This window comes from Mustela nigripes, chromosome 16 (assembly GCF_022355385.1).
Source record: "Mustela nigripes isolate SB6536 chromosome 16, MUSNIG.SB6536, whole genome shotgun sequence".
In the NCBI taxonomy this organism is placed as follows: domain Eukaryota; kingdom Metazoa; phylum Chordata; class Mammalia; order Carnivora; family Mustelidae; genus Mustela; species Mustela nigripes.
The window spans coordinates 43,234,714-43,253,637 of NC_081572.1; the positions used below are offsets into that span (position 1 = coordinate 43,234,714).

General features: G+C 49.1%; 2 protein-coding genes across 3 annotated transcripts in view; both read right to left on the reverse strand.

Annotated features, from left to right (window-relative positions):
• Nucleotides 1–10,525, reverse strand: part of SLC6A4 (solute carrier family 6 member 4) — a 33,478-nt gene extending 22,953 nt beyond the window's left edge. The window contains exon 1 of one of the 2 annotated variants that reach the window (XM_059378840.1): nt 10,262–10,525. The gene's annotated coding sequence lies outside the window, so the exon portion shown is untranslated. Of the gene's footprint in view, nt 1–497; nt 580–10,261 lie in introns of those variants that run through there. The other variant, XM_059378842.1, reaches the window with a different exon arrangement.
• A 6,094-nt stretch (nt 10,526–16,619) lies between these two features.
• Nucleotides 16,620–18,924, reverse strand: part of BLMH (bleomycin hydrolase) — a 47,325-nt gene continuing 45,020 nt past the window's right edge. Inside the window, exon 12 of the mRNA XM_059378766.1 lies at nt 16,620–17,542. Within this exon, the coding sequence (XP_059234749.1) occupies nt 17,391–17,542 (152 nt within the window). The 3' untranslated portion in view covers nt 16,620–17,390. The remainder of the gene's footprint in view (nt 17,543–18,924) is intronic.

Consider the following 18,924-nt stretch of genomic DNA (forward strand, 5'->3'; position numbering starts at 1 on the left):
CGATGACTGCGTACATAAATATTGGCAAGGGCGAGAAATGACCGAGAAATGACTTAGAGCTCTGTGTTCACTGGGTTCCTTTCTCTGCAAAGCAGAAAATAAAAATTTAAAAGGGCTTGATTGTTGCCAGAAAGATTACAGCAACAAGAGAGAGACCAGCCAGCTCCATGGCTCTAGGGGACTGGGTGGGTGTCCCGTGTTCTACCCTTTCTACCTGCTTGGCCCCCACCCCCTGACCCCACCCTGGGCTCAAGGTTGCTCACAAATGAACATGAATTTTGATAAGGAGTGCTCTAGATAAAACCCCATTGTGCCCATCTTTATGCCGCTCTCAGCCTCTCCCTGTCCCTCTCCGTGGAAGCCCTCAGGTTAACCACCCATTCTCTCTCCTCCACCATAAGCAACCACGTACCAAGCTGAGTGATTTTTTTAAAGTTCATTATTTTTTCGAGAGATGATGAGGTGTCAGAGTATTTAAACTCAGAGGTAAATTATACCTGCCCTTTGTGGTCTCTGGTTGTGTTGTCTGAAGCAGGCCTTCACACTTCCCTTCGGCCTCAATCATCGGCCTGTTGTCTGCATTGAACACTGAAGAAGTTGAAGGTCAGATGACAGAGCTAAAGGGCTTTACCATGTGCAACCCCATGGCACCCAGTGGGCAGAGCCAGCCTTGACCAAGGCTCCCCCTCCCCCACCTTTCTTTCTCCACCTTCGAATTTTTACCCCGAGCAAAAATTTTGCAGGAACTTCTCCCTATCTGGGATACCACATTGCTGCTTGCATTGAACCTGCCGCTCTGGAAGCCTCCCCCACAGCTGGCTCAGTGCCTGGAGCGCGTGACTCTTGATCTCAGGGTCGTGAGTTCAAGTCTCAGGTTGGGTGTAGAGATGACTTAAAAAAACAAAACAAAAAACTGCAGCTCAAGGAGCAGCTATACCATCCAGTCATTCTCTGGCACATACCCCATGATCTATGGGAGAGACACGTCACCCATCTCTGAAGAATATCGTGGTCGGGGGAGCAAACCCTTAGCCATACTAGAGACTCTGTGAACCTCCTCAGACCTGAGTCAAGGGATTTGTTCTAGGTTTCCTATATACTCTCTCCTGGGGAAGCTTGCAGGGAGGCTGGAAAATGTATGTGTTGCTGAACTTTTCCGGACAATGTACGTTCTTCAGTATCTTCAGGGGTCCGTTCCCTAAAGCAACTGATCTCAATTTCTTGGCACCTGCTCCTAGAAGCAGCTAGAAGAACCAGCTCCTAGACCAGCTACTAGAAGAATAGTATGTGCTTCTCTATTTTTGTTGTGAGCATTACAAAGACCTTGTTTCCTGATATATTCCCCAGCACTTTTTTTTTTTTTTTTTAATTACATCAACAGGCTGAAATGGCCCAAGTCCTAAGAAAGCGGGTTAAGAGGGATCCTGGGCTGACTCATGACTTTAAGCCGGTCACACTCCAGACAGCTCCGCTCTCTGGCACTCCTGATCACAGACCCTGGGGTACAAACATAAGTTACAGCCACCCAAAGCCACCAAACGGGCAGGAGATATGCATCTCCTTTTTTTTCTCTGCTTCTCCCAACTGGAAAAAAAGCTCCTCCCAGAGACTCAACCAGACAGCCAGGAGACCACGGCCTGGCCCGGACCCCCTTCTGCCCGAGGCTCTCGGGCTCCTTTCCTACTTTTCTGATTCTGTAGAGCACTGGCCACCTTTTCCTACTGAGTCCAGCAGATCACAGTTGAGAGCAGGCTGCCCTGGGAATATAGAAGTAAGAGTTAAGAAAATTGGCTTCTAAGAATGTTCTCTTCAAAGCTTCCTTTTTTAAAAAATATTTTTCTCCTGCTGGGTAGAGGTTGCGAACGAGGTCACTGTTACAGCTGTGACCTCCTCCAGGCGGCCTTTGAGTTTCTCCGTGGCCAGAGAAAGCCCCAGAAGCCTTCCTTTGCACCTTGAGTGTGGGCCCTTGCACCAGGCAGACCAGGTGACAGGCGGGGGTGGCATGACGTCATGCTGGTCCTGGGTGGGATGACAGCCTGACACGTGGGACCCTCATCCCCGAATCTCCGCACGCAAGCGGCACGGTGATGCCTCTGTCAGGCTGACAGTCTGCTTTCTGTCCACACTCCTGCTTCCTCTCAGCCCAGGGGGTGGCCTAAGACACCCCACTTCCCCCGCCCTCACCCCACCCCCACACACATATACCCCTCAGGAGAAAGGATTGTTTCTATTTCAACTTCTTCTGGTCAAATCTCCATTCCCTTTCCCACAAACCCTGCTTTTGTAGCCAGGGGAACCAGGATCAGAACAAACATGTAATTACAGCAATTAGTCATGAAACCACACAGATCTTTGGAAATGGCCATGACCTGACTTGGCCGTTGGACGTCCGTCAGCACATTCTAAGCAGAAACACTGGAGAAAGTTTGTACTTTGACTTCACTTGTTGAGATCAAAGTGAGTTCCTGTCTCGGGACACTCGGTTTCCATTTTCAAAAACCAAACCAGACCCGGCACGGATGATGGGCGTACCACAAGAACAGAGTAATTATAGCTCAGACAGCCAAGTGGAAATTTGCCTTCTCTCTTCAGAGAGGGCGTCGGATGTTCCCAACACACCTCCCTGAGGACCGGAGCGATGACAAAGCTCTGGTGCCCATTGCCGGGGAGCCCCTGGGCTTGGCAACACTAATTCTGCAAAGGTACACTGTATGCCTACTAGATGCCAGGCAGGCTCTTGGAGGCAAGGCAGGTGCAGTCCTGCCTGCATGGAGTTCATGGAACAAGGCCAAGCTCTGACTGTGGGAAAACAGTACTTGTGCCGAAGAAGGGAGAGGCAGGGGTGCTCGAAATCCCTGTCGTGCCTCCCATTGGAAATGGAGCTTCCTGCGGACAGAGGCACATGTTGAGGTAGCTCACATCTCGAGCCCCAAGATGCCTTCAGAGTCTACGAGTCATCCCTTTTTCCCGATTGTGCAGTTTCTGTCACAGGAGGCCCGGATGTGAGTGGGTTCTGACTCGCAGTCGCCCAAAGGGACTCCTGGCTCACCTTTCAAACAAAACAGACTTCACCATGTGAACAGGGAGTGCAGGGAAATCCCGCCTGGTTTTGGACCGAAAGGGCTAGAAATGAACACTGCTTTCCCAACCAAAGAATTCTTTGTGTGAGACCAACAGTTCAATTTTTTGGAGTGGGATTAAATAGTCTCTAATCCTGAGGGCCGTCTGGGCCAATCACCGCGAGAAAGGACAAGGGTCTCCTGTCCAGAACTTGCCCTGCCTGGGGGAGGGGGGAGCTTCGACCGTCTCTGCACACAGAGTGCAGAGTAGAGAGGATGAGCCCTCTGTGGTGTGGTCGACATCGCTCCAGAGGCCACACGAACGTGCTGGGGGTTGTTTACCTTGTCAGTGTCTAGCATGGGGACAACGTCAATAAATGACAGGGTGTTGACAGCCACTGGGCCACCACACGTATGCCGTCCCTCCTGCCCCGGTCAGGCAGACCGGGGTCCAGAGGCAAAGTGATTGCACTCCATCCCACGAGCCCTTCCTGTGATCATTCCTCCCAATCAGCTCCTCTCCATGGGGTCACTGGGAAAGCTGTAAACAGCAGAGTCCTGGGCTGCTGTCCCAGAGATTATAATTCAAGAGATCCATGTGGGTGCTGCATGCTTAACGGGTGCCCCGGTTTCATCAGGGGCAGGTGGGCCCATTGAGCGCCCCCCAAGTGTATCCCCACCTCAGGCCGTTGCTGCCCGAATTATCCCGCATCCTTGGAGGCCTGAGTTCAGTTTCTATCCACGAAGCTTCACTCACCACCCCAGCCCAAAGGATCTCTCTCTACTCTGTATGATCCCCAGAACGTCACTCGTCACTGATTAGTAGGTGTCATTAGTCATCCTTTTACGTCTGTTCGCTTTGGATGCCTTTGGTAGCAGGGGCCATGACCCACACATCTCTGGGCTCAAATATGGGCACGGCCGCCAGAATGGAGGTTGTATTTTGGGTTCCTTGGGTGCAGGGCCTGGGGAGCCCCAGCCACAATGCTGGTGGTTTTGAGCCTCAAGTGAGGCACAATCCTTTGGTCCCCAGGGTCCCATTCTCAGGGGCCCTGCCCCACTCCTCACCCTTGGGCAAGATGAGCTGTGCATCTTGGCAGGGGGTGGGGAGGGGTGGGGAGGACGGTCACAGCAGTCATTTCCATGGACTCTGGACTAGAAAGACGGACATGACTGGGATTAAAGAAGAGTCCGGGTTGTGCTTTTAGACTCTGAAACAAGTACCAGCAGGCACACCCATCAACGGTCTATGTTCCAAACGTTCATGTGTGAGCTGCTTGTTTGGAACGTAGGATGTGTTTTCTCCCTACAGAAATCCACCTTGTGAAGGGCGGGTAGCCTCCCAAACTCGCTTACAGAATCCTGGTTTGCCCGGAAAATCCAGAAACATCTAAAATGTAAGCCGTGGGACGCAGCTCTGTGAAGGACGACAAAAGGGAATGCGGGGACAATGAAGCTGATCGGGAGGTATCTGTCCGCCCTCATCTCTCTGGCCTCACGCTCTTTCTGGGTCTTGAGCAGAACTAAACTTCAGGAGAGGACAGGAAGTGGGGAGACTCTTGGCGGATTCTATGGAGGGGGTCTGGGCAGCCTTCTAAGAGCTGTAGAAGGTGAGGACACTCCGTTTTTATCACATTGAACCCCACAACTCACAACTTTTTGCTGAAAACGAAACCTCTGCCACTGTGTCTCAGCATGGACAGGCCAGGAGAAGACGTGGGCAACTCAAACAGCCGATGTGTTAGCTCGAGCAGGCTGAGGAGTGCCCCTTATACCTTCAAAACCCTCCTGTATGGTTGTAATGCAATCTACGCCATAAATAGAAATCAAGATCAAAAAATGGGGCAGATTCCAAACACAGATTTTCTCGTCCTTCATACAAAATAGATCACTACAACTACTTTTGCGTAAAACAGACATGATTAGACCCACAAACAGAGCCGGTGAGGGGGAGGGTGGCGAACACCAGCCCCCACCTTACCCCAGGGGTGGTGGAGGGGGGGTGGTGTTTGGAAGTGAGGGTAGATTTACCTGTGGCAGCTGAGCCAAGCAGAGAGAGGGGGGGCAGGGAGAAAGGGATTTGAAGTCGAATTAAGTACAGTGGGAGTGGTGCAGGCAAGAGGAAAGAGGGAGCCCACCCGTTTTTCCAGACGGGGCAGGGAGGACACAGCAGCCCAGGGCTGAGGTCAAGCAGCAGAGAGGAGGGGCCCACAGAGGCCACAAAATGCTTCTGCTTTAGGAAATGTTGCCTGTAGGGACCTACACTCTTAGGTCAAGAAGTTCCGAAATGTGCTTTACAGTGTGTCGTGCACGATTGGGGACAGTCATGAAAATCAGTTCATCGTTACATAGGACTGACCTAGGCCTCGGATGCACAGAGGTGGAAGCAAGAAGTGGATTCCGACCCCTGTGAGTCTGTGGTCTCAAGAAGTAATCCTCTATCCTACAGAAGACACCCTTGAGAGAGTGTGGGAAATTTAAATAAGGGCTGTGATATTTGTGTATTTCATAAAAGTTGATCCAGTTGTGTCCCAAATGTGAGAATAACGGGGCCATGCTTATGTAGGGTCAATGTCCTCATTCTTAGGCGACAAAATGTCAAGTATTTAGATGTCTGCAAACTCTGAGTTTCAACAACAACAAAAAATTATGTGCTATATAGATTGCCTCACTGTTACACAAATTATGTCATACATATTATACAGAATGAATCAAACTACATATACTACAGGTGCAAAAATTAGAGCAAGTGGACACACAAACATGACAAAGTGTTAATGACTGGCAGCTCTGAGGGAAGAAGTTTCGCCAGGCCATTTCTCTGAGTTTTCAGTTGAAATGTTTTAAAGATTTTATTTATTTATTTGACAGACAGGGATCACAAGTAGGCAGAGAGGCAGGCAGAGAGAGAGGAAAGCAAGCTCCCTGAGATCATGACCTGAGCTGAAGGCAGAGGCTTAACCCACTGAGCCACCCAGGCGCCCCTCAGTTGAAATGTTTTAAAAGAAAAAACTGGGGGGAGGAAAATCATTCCAGTCTTCAGAGCGCTGGGAAACCTCCAGTCAGTCAGATCTCCCTGTGGGCCCAGGGTGCGCCCAGAATAGCATATCTCCTCTCTCCTCTCTCTCTCTGGGCAGGGCCTCCCTCCCCTTTCCTCCGGCCCCTGCTCCTTTCCTCTGAAACAAGAAAAAGAGGCAGCTAGCTGGATTCGTGTTCAAAAACAACACACCCAGGGGAGAGGCAAGAACAGAGGTGTAGCAGACACAAGTCCTAGGCCGGGCTGAGCCCTCAGAGCCACGGGTGAGCTGGAGTAAACCACAAGGGACCCGGAGCCCTGCCAGCTCGGCCCCTCCCTAAAATTGAGGGAGTCCCTTAGTGAGAGGGAAAAAATTCCGTTTATCTTCATTCAGCAGCTCAGTAGTAATGGAAATAAAATGTTCTTTTTCTTTGAATGTGCCAAGAAAAAAATAATACAAAAACACAAGAAGGCAACCTCCCAGCCTCCAGCTCCGGATTCCCCCAGAGCGCACAGCTGGCTCTCCTAGATCTGCCTTGGCCTTGTCGCCACGCCCCCGCAGCCCCACCCCATTTCTTCCCTCCTTACCTCGAATAATGGCATAAAGATCTGGACCTCAGGATCCCGGGAGTCCTTCCCCATGCCATCTCCCACTTGTCAGTGTCTGGAGACCCTGGTCACCAGGCCGGCCCCAGGAGACATGACCCCCACGTCACCACACTGCTGGGATTCATCTCTCGCTCTGCAGTCCAGGGGGTCCGGGGATTACTGACAGGATATCCAGCCCTGGCTTTTAGAAAGCCTATCACTTGGGGACCCCTGGCTGGCTCCGTTGGTGGAGCCTGCAACTCTTGATTTCAGGGCTGGGAGTCTGAGCCCCATGTTGCGTGTAGGGATAACTTAAAAACAAAATAAAATAAATGAATTAAAAGTAAAAAGTCTAGGGGTGCCTGGGTGGCTCAGTCAGGTAAACGTCTGCCCTCAGCTCAGGTCATGATCCTGGGTCCTGCTTCTGGCTCCCTGCTTAGCGGGGAGTCTGCTTCTCCCTCTGCCCTTCCCCTGCTCATGATTTCTCTCTCAAACAAATAAAGAAAATCTTAAAAAAAAAAAGTAAAAAAAGCCTATGTCTTAAATACCCACTAATGAATAACGTTGGCTGAGGTTGGGGTGGTAACCAGGGAAGAGAGAAGGCCAACGGCCTCACACTGACCTCATCTCTACGCATTTTGTCACCCCACACAAGGCTGGGAGCACATTCCCTTGCTTTAAAGTTTTGTTGTTGTTGTTGTTGTTGTCTTTTATTTGACAGAGAGATCACAAATAGGCAGAGAGGCAGGCAGAGAGAGAGGAGGAAGCAGGCTCCCTGCTGAGCAGAGAGCCCGATGTGGGGCTCGACCCCAGGACCCTGGGATCATGACCTGAGCCGAAGGCAGAGGCTTTAACCCACTGAGCCACCCAGGTGCCCCCATTCCCTTGCTTTAAAAACGTGTTCTTGACCCCCCGTAAAGGAGCAGTCATCTCCCCAGTCACCAGCAGCCAGTCCCGGTCAGGCTGAGGGAGTGCCCCTGCACAGAGTCTGTACTCAGAGATCATTTCAGAAAACAGACCCAAGTCAGTACGATAAGCTGTGCCTAGAAAGAGGGGGGCTGTGTTCAGCCTCTGGTGGGTCTAGCACCCACCCGAGAAAAGCAGTTCACCCTCTGCTCCGGGAAAATCCCTTCTGCCAGGTGTCTCCCCCAGGCCACTTTCATCTATTTTCCACCCAGGTCCCTTCCAGCAAGATGCCCACTTTTTCTTTCCTTAGGGTGCTAGAAGGTTCAGCCCAAAGACTAATTGCCCCAGGAATGGAGAAGTAGGGCAATTTATCAGATCTTTGACTCCACACCCAAGCCTGTGACTGTTATGTGGAAACACCACAGTCCTCAGAGGACCCGGGGGCTGACCGGCAACAGATGCGTGACTGGAAGGAAAATGGGCAGAGCCCAGATCTTACGGCCTGGAGGCCGTTGCTACCGCTCCGCACCCTGGGCGTCCTGTAAAGGGGATGTGGGGGGTGGGGAAATCCAGGTTCCTGTTTCCTGTGGGTGGTTGAGGTGCAGGATTTGACTTGTGCAAACCTCTGCATTCCGGTGACCCCTGGGGGTCCCCAGGGGACCCTGACTGGACGGCAACATCTGGGCAGAGTCCCGGGGCTCGGACATTTGGCAGCATCATTTCCAGTCGTCTTTGCTTAAAGCAGAGAGATTAGGGTCACGGTCACAGGAGTGGAGGGGACTCGGACATCTGGTTATGCGGGGCCCCCTTCTGCTGCTCACTTGGAGCTGAGGAGCTGAGCTGCGATGGGAAGAACTAAGGTGTGAGGTAGCTTCTGACAGAAAAATTACTCCCTTTGGACACACAGGCATCTTTCTTCAAAAAAAAAAAAAAAAAGTCAAATCATGACCATATCCTGTTGGTTCATTAAGCCAAATTGAAATTAAACTTCTCAGGCAGCCCTGCCTTTGTTCTCTCAAATGAAACCATTTGGTGATAGGAAGGAGAAGGGACTGCCCCTCACTGCCTTCATTTGTGGAATCATGTTTCTCTTCAGAAGGGGACATCAGGGATGTTTCTGCAAGCCTGCCCTCGGAGACGACCCCCTTCAGGCAAGCACCCCCACACCATGGCACATGGCCCATTTGTGAAGCTCTTGGCCATGCTTCTCCGAGTTTCATCAAAATACTCTCCCAACTCTAAATATCCCCCACAGAGGAATTTGAGGTTTTCCTGATTCCACTGAAGCTTCAGCATCACTCTGTCCCCACCCTCACCCCTCTGCCCACCCTTAGTATATGTTTTTTAAGCAAGAGACGGAGAGAAATGGGTTTGAGGAACTGTGCTGCTCTTAGATTCCTGAAATGTCCCACGGGCATCACCAGAGCGCTGAGGGGCCTTCTGATGAACTGTGAAGCAGTCTCAATCTGCTCTTGCTTGAGTTCAGTGAAAAAAAAAAAAAAAAGAAAGAAAGAAAGAAAGAAAGAAAGAAAGAAAGAAAGAAAAGCCCATATACAAAATGGCTTGCTTAGTTAGCCCTATCGGAACCGGACTCTCCACAAGGTACTGGGAGCAGCCGACCCCACCCCAGTCGGTGGTAGGAAAACTCCCTTTGGGCACCAGCGGCTCCACACAAAAGCAAGGACTAGGACAGAGTCAAAGTTGTGTGTTTCCCTCCACTGCTCAAAACCCAAATGCTAATAATGCCCCTCCATGTCGTTAAACCTAAATCCCAATGTTGCTTCCTTGGACATTTTTCCTATGTAACTGAAGGCAAAACACATTAAATATTTGATCCAGTCTTAGTATGATGAGAGCTAGCGGACTCATAAATAATCCACTGACCTGGTTCATTTTTCTGGACAAAATTGAGCATAAAAGTACACACACACACAAGCGCTGGTAATGTCTGACTCTTAGAAAGTCTCCCCCTCTTAGATTCTTCAGAACCCCAAGTGAACCAGAAATTCTTTACGCAAAAGACCCAGTGCCCAAGGAGACGTGCTCCCTCGGGTCCTTCCGCTCCAGAGAGCGTTTTCAAAGACATATTTAAATGCATACGTTTTCTTCAGCAACTGACGGTTCCACGCTTGAACCGTGTAGAACAGCTCGCTGGAGTTTGAGTTTCCCCATAAATTCTGAATGGCCCGGGAGGTGGCTGAGCGTGCACCGGCTCTGCCAGTGGGAACAACCCAGGCGCACGGAGACTCGTCCCACTTAAGAGTCCATTCAGAGATTCCTCTAGATCCTTGGGCATTTCTATCAACCAGAAGCCTCCCGGCAGAAACGCCTCTGCACGCAGCCACCTGCACGCCACGGCGGTAAGGGACCAAACCCGAGCCGCGAGCTGAAACTAAAGCAACTTTTCCCCACTCGTGGGACAACGCTTCGCCTAAAGCACATCTTCACAGGGTCTTGCTCTGGTCCCCAGGCCATCGGAACAGCCCCCCGCGGGCGGCAGACCAAGGAACCCTCCAGTGCCCCCCAGTCCCCTGGACCGCGCCCTGTCCCCACCCGTGCTCCCCTCGAGGGCGGCGGCAGCGCCTGGAGCCCACCGCGCGCACACGCCCACCCACCATCCGGCGCCCGGTGGAGCCCCCGCGGGGTGGGGTGCGGCAGGAGCGGGGATTCGCAGCCGGGCAAGCCGACCCACCTGCCGGGAGTCCGTGGGGAGGCTGGTCCAGGGCCCTCGGAGGCGGGGCGGCCCTCGCGCCCTCGAGGCACCGGGGGCGCGGCTGCCTGTGCGGGAGCGGGCGCCAGAGCGGCCGTATTTGTACTCTCCCGTTCCCTCACATGGTCTGATCTCTAGATATCCGCCGCCAAAGAGCTCTTTAAGAATTTTTGCGTCACTTTGAGCTGCAGAAACTTTACGTTTCCCGCGTGGTCGCGGCTCTGCGCTCCCCCCGGGGTGGGGGTGACCGCCCCGGCGCTCGCGCGGGGTGGGGAGGGGTGGGGAGGCTGCGCCTTGCAGGGAGCGGGTAGGGGGCGGGGCGGGGCCCCAGGAACGGGAGGAGGGGGGCTCCCTCCCTAGGAGGGACTGTGCTCTAGGAAGGAACTGGCAGAAGGCCCAACAGAGCCAAGAATCCCAACTTTTTCTCTCTCACCTCGCAGGTGGGCGGGCCGCTCCCCAACCAACAGGTACATTTCCACCCCCACCAGCTGCTCCCCAAGTTTAGGGTTCTGCTCAAAATCACTCCTGCAGAGCGATCTTTCTGGACCACTGACACTTGCCCATCACCCTCACCCTGAATCCTGATGTTTTCTTCCTAGGACTTAGCACCTGGCATTCCTGGGATTCATCGGCCCCACCGTGGGATGTGCGCTGGGCCAGAAGAGACCTCGTCTCATTTCTGGCCATCCCCAAGGCCTCTAGCAGTCCCTGACCTAGTGACTCAATAGTTACTTGGAGACAGACAGACAGAATGAATGAATGAATGATTTCTCCTTTGGTTAACTAGCCATACTTTAAAGCTGTATGGAACAGATTGTCCGGGTGGTGATGCCGGAGGGGATATGCCTGCCCCTGGTGTGGCTACAGTAAAGAACTTTCTACAGTATTTTAATTATCTCAAGAGGTTCAACAGGAGCGTATTGTTTTGCACCGTGTGAAAACATTGCTTTGATAATTAAAAAAAAAAAAAAAAAAACTGAGTTTAAAAGTGATTTTTAGTAGAATTTTTTATTTTATTTTATTTTATTTATTTATTTATCTTTACCTTTGAAAAGAACAGATGGAGTCCTTGCTTTGGGATGCCCCTGAGGCAGAGATGAGAGGGCACAGACTAGCCCATCACCCTCCTCCCAAAGGCGGCCAGGGTAGAAGAAAAGAATCACAAGCTTGCAGCCCCTATGTCCTTGGAGGAACCGAGTCAGCACATAGGGGGCCAGGTTGAGCAAGTGTGTCTGCGGGGGCCCTGGCGGCCTCTCCTGACCTGGAAGGAATCAGTGTGAGGCTTTAGTGCCCTCTAGACGTCAGGGGGGCGATTGCAAGGTAGTGGTGAGCCGACTGGCATTTAAGGGCTGCAAAGCCAGGCTGGTGATTCCTGGGCAAGCTTGGGAAATTCATCTAGGGCCAAATCCCCAGGGATCTCCTTTCCTGAAGGTTTCCCTTTCATCTCTTCTTGGCTAGCTCATCACCCTCATCCCTCACCCTCACTGAGGTCTGCGGTCACCGTGGTTAGAAGTTAGTTTAAAACCAGGCAGCATTTCTTTCAGAGTTCAAGCCCCTTTGCAACCGTAGGGCACTTACTAGAGCTGTTGTTCCCAAATGACAGCAGCTGGTGTGAATCAAACATTCCGTCCCTCTCGTTCTTCCTTTCCTTTGTGATAAAGTGGGAAAGGCGGAACTTGAAAAGGGAAACAAGGGGCACCTGGGTGGCTCAGTCTGTTAAGCGTGTGACTCTGATTATGGCTTCAGATCATGATCTCAGGGTCGTGGGATGGAGAGTGGATCCATGCTGGGCGTGAAGCCAGCTTAAGATTCTCTCTCTTCCTCTCCCTCTGCCTGCACCCCCTCCAACTCCTCCCCTACCCCTCCACACCCACTTACTCTCTTTCTCTTAGGGATGAAAAAAAAAAAAGGAAACAAAACTCAGGCTGGTTTATTCCTAGTTTTTTAATCAAACTGTAGCATGGACCCCAGGGAGGAAGGAAGAGTTGGCATCAGGCAACAACGGTTTGAACAAGTTGTCCTAAATAAGGGAATGCTCATCTGGAATTACTTAAAGAAGTCCAGCTTAACCAGTGGTGTTGGCTGTGGTCAACAGCAGTGCCAGCTAAAGGACTTCGTTAGCGCGAGGGCCCCAGTGCTGCCCGCAGCCCATTAGAATCAAGCTGTTCTTTTCTTTTCTTTTCCTTTCTAAGATTTTTATTTATTTGACAGAGATCACAAGTAGGCAGAGAAGCAGGCAGAGAGAGAGGAAGTGAAGCAGACTCGCCACTGAACAGAAAGCCTAACATGGGGCTCGATCCCAGGACCCTGAGACCATGACCCGAGCCGAAGGCAGAGGCTTTAACCCACTGAGCCACCCAGGCACCCCTCAAGCTGTTCTTTAAGGACAAGCTGGAGACAGCACATGGGTCTGTGACCACATCCTGAAGGCACAGCTCATTATCAGGTCCTGGCTTCTTGGATGTGTGGGGTCAGCATGACTCTACATGTCCCCAGAGTCCTCTGGCTGCCAAGGACTTTCCACCCGTCAGAGCAGCAGTTAGAGGAGTGCCCAGCCACGCCTTCCTATTTCTGCGCTCAGCAGTCCCCCGAATATCAGCAGGGTCCTCCAGTTCAGGTCTCTGGCTAAGCTTTGACCCATTTCCCCAGGGGCACTGCTGTTTGCTTCTCCCTACTTGATCCTAATTTTGACAAATATTTTTTATTAAATATTTGGTTATAAAGATAATTTTTTTTACATATTGTGGATTTCATTTATAATTTGTTTTGGGACTTCTGCATCTATGTTTATGGGTGTGATTTACATGTAATTTTTCCTCTTACTATCCTTGTCAGAGTTATGCTGGTCTCACAAGACAAGGCTTTCCACCATAATAGTTCTTTACATCTATCCTTTTGGGCTAATCGAGATTCCCCAGAGATTTCCAATCCCCTGGGCACTACATTTTGTTTTGTTTTGTTTTTGGTTTTGAGTTTTATTTATTTATTTATGAGAGAGAGAGGGAGAGCAGGGAGCAGGGGAGCGGGGAGGAGCGGACGGAGAGGGACAAGCAGATTCTACACTGAGCACAGGGCCTGATGTGGGGCTCCATCTCAGGACCCCGAGATCATGACCTGAGTTGAAACCATCTCTTGATGGACAACACTTAACTGACTGAGCCCCCCCGGGGCACTCCTGCCCGGCACTGGAGTTCTAGGAGCACAAGATGGCAGAGAACATTCGGAATGCAAAGACTCAACCCTCTTACGGTACTTTCATCCCCAACTGTGTTGCTGACCTCCAGACTATAAGCTGTTTTTCTCTAGAGAATAAATCTTGAATTGGCTGAAAGAGCAGGGGAGGGCCAGTTACCCAGCTGCCCAAGGTAAGGAGGGGATCTAACAGACAGTCAACCCCCCAGTAACCCTCCTTTTGCTCCCCAGTTCCCGTAGTGGCTATCTGGAGATGCTGTATTTGGCGGGGGTGGTGGGTGGAGGGGTGGGGTGGTGGTCGTGGTGGTATTATGCAGTGTAGATTGGTTTGCAGAGCACTGGCTGTCTCCGCCACGAGCTGAGGATTCAATGGTTTCAGCTCTGCTAAATTTCTTAATGCCTCTGTCTGCTTTCCAGCTTATTGTTTCTCTTCTGTTACTCTGGAGGTTGTGGAATTAGGTCTTCTAAATGAATCGTTTAACAAAGTTTATCTTCCAGTTTTCAAATATCTGCAGTATGTATAATAGTGCTCTCCTTTTAATTTCTTGTGTATGTGTTTTCATTAGTCTTGTCAAGATCTGTTAATTTACTTTTTTTTTTTTTTTTAAGAACCAACTTACGGCTTTGTTGAACTTTAGTTTCTGCACATACATTTTATTTCCTTCTACCTTTTTTAAAGTTTATTTTACAGTTCTAATTTCTTGACATGGATGCTAAGCTCAATTCTCAGGCTTTCTTCCATTCTAATAAAATTTTAAGGCTATAAAATTTACGTACTGTTTTAGCTCTACCTGCCATTTTGAATATACAGTATTTTTTTTTTAATAATTGTTTGGGTTAAATTTCCTTTATGATTTCTTCTTGGACCTATGACTTAATTTCTAAACATATAGGAGCCTTTCAGTTAGCTCTTAATTTTAGCTTCTAACTATTAAGAACTATCGGAAATTTGTTGAGGTTTACTCCCCAATATATGGCCAGTTTTTGAAAAAGTTCCATGTGCGCTCAAGACTGTGCAATTATTAGAGCAATGTCCTATAGATGTCCATTATACCAAACTTACTAAATGCTTAAATCTTTTATATATTCACTTGAGGTTTTGGTTACTTGATCTATCAACAATCAAGAAGGGAATTAAAATCTTCCATTATGATATTGGATTATTTTTCCATATAGTTATGTTTTTGTTTTATATAATTTGAGGTTATTAGGTACATACTAATTTAGAATTTAGAATCTTTGTATTTTTCCGGGGAACCAAGTAAACATATAATTAATGCAGTGATTCTATCTCTAGCAATGCTTTTTTTTTTTTTTTAAAGATTTTATTTTATTTATTTGACAGAGACACACAGCAAGAGAGGGAACACAAGCAGGCGGAGTGGGAGAGGGAGAAGCAGACTTCCCATGGAGCAGGGAGCCCAAAGTGGGACTCAATCCCAGGACCCCGGGATCATGACCTGAGCCGAAGGCAGCCGCTCAACTGAGCCACCCAGGTGCCCCATGCTTTTTGTTTTAAAGCCTATTTCCAGGGTCAACATGTTATACAACTCCAGGGAGACTGTGAATAAGAGATCCTGGCATGAGTCTGTTTGTTATTCAGAGTAGTCCTAATTTTGCTAATTATCAGTATAGCCACACCAGATTTATTTTGCTTAGTATCTGCCTGATGGATCTTTCCAAACCTTTTCATATCCCAGGTTGCCGATGTCTCTTGTAATTAGCTTATGGCTGAGTTTCTTTTCAAACTCCAGTTTGAGGGTCTCCTGGGTGATTCAGTCTGTGAGGTATCTGCCTTCGGCTCAGGTCATGATCCTGAGGTCCTAGGACCAAGCCCTGGCCGGGTCGGGCTCCCTACTCAGCAGAGTCCGCTTCTCCCTCTCTCTCTCTGCCGCTTCCCCTGTTCATGCTCTCAAATAAAAAAAATCTTTAAACACCCCCCAAAACCCTCCAGTTTGACAATTTGCCTTTTTTCAGGAACATTTATATATTGTACTTAATGACATACTTAGATTTATCTCTGTCTTATTTTGGATACTCTATTTGTTTTGCTTTTTTTTCTCTCACATCTTGTCTTTTCATGGACAAAAATACCCTGCTTATTTTTTAGTAGTTCATCTAGAAAATTTTGGATGTATCATTAACATACCAAAGTCTAAAGTCAATCGATATACTTCTCTTCTTCCTGAATGACAAAGGATATGTTTAGTCCAACCACCTCCCTAATTATCATCATCTCTTTTCAGGTATATTGGTCTCATCTTTCTTTGAACCCTGTTAGACTTCCCTACAGGCACTTTCTGTTTGGATGATGCATGTACTTATCACATTTCCTATCTTCCATACTGGATCACCTCCCTTCTGTTTGACTGCAAGTGTACTTTATTTCACCTCTGAAAGACAATTTCATTGAGTATAAAATTCTAGGCTCACAGTTAACTTCTCCTAGCACCCTGAAGATATGTTTCAATGTCCTCTTGCTTACAGAGTTGCCAATGAGAAGACAGTCGTCAACTAATGGTCTTTTCTTTGGAGGGAATGGTCTGTGTTCCTGGATGCCTTAAAGATCTGTTCTAGCATTTTGCCATGATGTGCCTAGAAATGGGTTTATTTAACTTGCTTGAAACAGAAAGGGTTTACAACAATAGCAACACTTCGATTAAAGCTTGATCCTTTATCTAATGTTATCTTGGAAAGTGCTATGACAGACAGCCCTGCTAGGACTGAGAAGATTCTAGGAAAGCCAGAAAGGTAGGGGGCTCAGGCACTGATGGAAATATTGATTAGGAGGCTATATTTAATTGCTTTCAGTGAAAGGGAGACCCAGTCTCAGTAAAACATACTCTCCAGCCACTTACAAGTCTGAACCCAGCAAAGCTTCCTTTCTTACTCTTCTAAGATCTGGATGAAAAAACGGTTAAGTGGCAGGGACACAAGCTCTCCTAGATGCGGTGCCTGGACATCCTCTGCGGAAGCCAGTGAGGGTCAGCACTGGCTGGGAAGGGCCATCGAGACCACACAGAAAGTGAAGCAGGGAAGCCCTGAGGCATCTTACGGTTTCTCCATTTTGAGGAACAGGAGTCACCTGGTTGCTTTCTTTTGTTGCTAAATAAACTCCTAGCTAGATCAAATAAGCCATTTACTCTCATTTAGCAAAGTGTTTTATTCAAAAGCTTCTCAGCACCATCTAGTTGTCAGAAAGAATGGCATCGCCTTTTCCTGCCCACCCGACTCCAGAGTCCAGAGGCCGCAGTTAAACCGTTGGGCTAGAGCGCCCCCTAAGGGTTATAATTCAGATCATGATAAAGTTTTGGTTGTTCTCACACTCCTCTTTCTCTAAGCCTCCACTCAAGGAGACCTGTGCTTCCCCACAGTTCCGAACAGGAAGGAATCATGTCAGACTCGATCAACCTCCCATTCCTGGGCTATCAGAGGCACATAAAACTACCTTGACAAAAACGGGATTCAGTGACTGCCATCTAGGAAGGACAGTGATGCTGTCAGGCAGCATGCAGTTTGAAAGCTCAAATCTCAAGATAACCCTCCCCCAACTCTACCCTAGAAACAAGGAGCATCAGGTCCATTTTCTCTCCATCAATTGCTCATCCTCTCCTGTCTTCTGAAAAGACACTAAGCCAGACCTTTTGACAGAGTTAGGACAAACAATGACAGCTAATTAAAATGCTAAGAGATCCTGAGCTGTTGGGGATGAGGAGAGTACAGAGTGTGACCTGATCCTTCCTTTCAAGAATATTTTGTCTCATCATAAAGCACACTTCTCCGAAGAGGTTCCTGGAGGAGAAATCCAAGAGTCTGACTGTGTCCTGTGGGAACCCATGTAACTTTGGCTTCAGTCCTTGGATCTGTCCGTTGCAGCTACTTCAGGTCCCGGAGGAGGAGGAAAGAGCTAGAGGCAGCGTCAGTCGGCCAAAGCCCCCATGGGGTCCCAGGCCGGCAGGACGATGGGTTCCTGCTCTAGCACGGCTAGCACCTCTTCGGGAACGTGCTTCTTGTCCACCACTACTTCGTAGACATACTCAGAGAACCACTCATCTGTCATGCACAGGTAACCTGGAGGAAAGAACAGAAGGCTCATGAACCAGAGGGCAAGGGGCAAAGGGCAGAAGCCCCACTAGCACTCTAAAGAAGCTTTTTACAAAACTTATACCTGCACACGTTTTTCAGCTTTCCCGTCTAAAACCTCACTTACTCTAGGTCTTACTAACCATTCTGTGATGCAGACATGACAGGCATGGCTATAATTTCATCTATCAGAAAACTGGGGCTCAGAGTAATTAGGTGACAGGCCCGGTCGCACAGGGGAGGCTCCGACCTGGGCCTCGGACCTAAGACTGTTCGCAGATCCTGTGCTGTTTCATTGCCTGGGCTGTCTGGGCTGAAGAGGAGCATGTGACCCTAGAAGACAGGAGGAAAGGCTTCTTGTTCATAGAGCCAACACCAAGGGGACTGACCTCTAGGATCAGAAGGGCAAGCACCCTAGTTTCATCCTTACCCTGCCCACCTTCTCAGCATCACAGGCTCTTCTCCTACCTTCCTCTCCCCTGTAAATTCCTGCGAGCAGCTAAGCTGCTAGGGGGAACCTGATGGGGCCCGTGTCTTCATTCCCAGGTAGCTGCTTATTTGCTGGTGATCCTGTGTAAGTCAAATGATAACACGGTCTTTGCTTTCCTAGTGGAAAATCTGTGGTGAAGATCAGGCAGAAATGGGAGACTGAGACAGCTTCTTGATCTCTTTTCCTCAGAGAGGCCCTACAGTTTACAGACCTTTCCACTGGGTAGGACCGTATGAATACCCTAGGCTGAGAGCTCAGCCCAGAGAAAACATGGCGTCAGCCATCATCCACCCATCTTAGAAGCCTGCCTTTTCCCATTAGGACGACGATTAACCTCTATTTCAGGCTCCACTAGGACAAAACAAATTCCCCTTCAGGAACACCCTTCCAACAAACCTAAAGAGGGGAAAAAATGCTTCACTTGGCCACTGATAATATAAAGAGTAAAATTAAAGTGAGCAACTAAAGTGCATATTTAAAATACGAATTGGTCAAGGAGAGAGCCCAGAGCACAGAAATGTGAACTTACACAGGGCTGCTGTGCACACCTACACACCCAAGGACTCAGAGGAATTAGCAGTCTTCATCACCGTCATCATCATCACTCCCATCTTAACCATATCCGGCACCTGGTCTATACTAGACACGAGCCTTTTTTCCCTCAAAGTGTTTGTGCAAATCGGTTTTTGAGCTGTATCATTTCTCACTACTTGAGACCAAGAAAAAGGAAGAAGTTGTAGGTGTTTCTCCCATGGCAGTCCTCTAGGGGAGCAGTTCTCCAATGTCCAGGCCCCACTATATTCTTAAAATAAATGAGGATGCCAGAAAGTTGTTTATGTGGGAACACCTACTGGTGTTCACCATATTAGAAATGAAAACA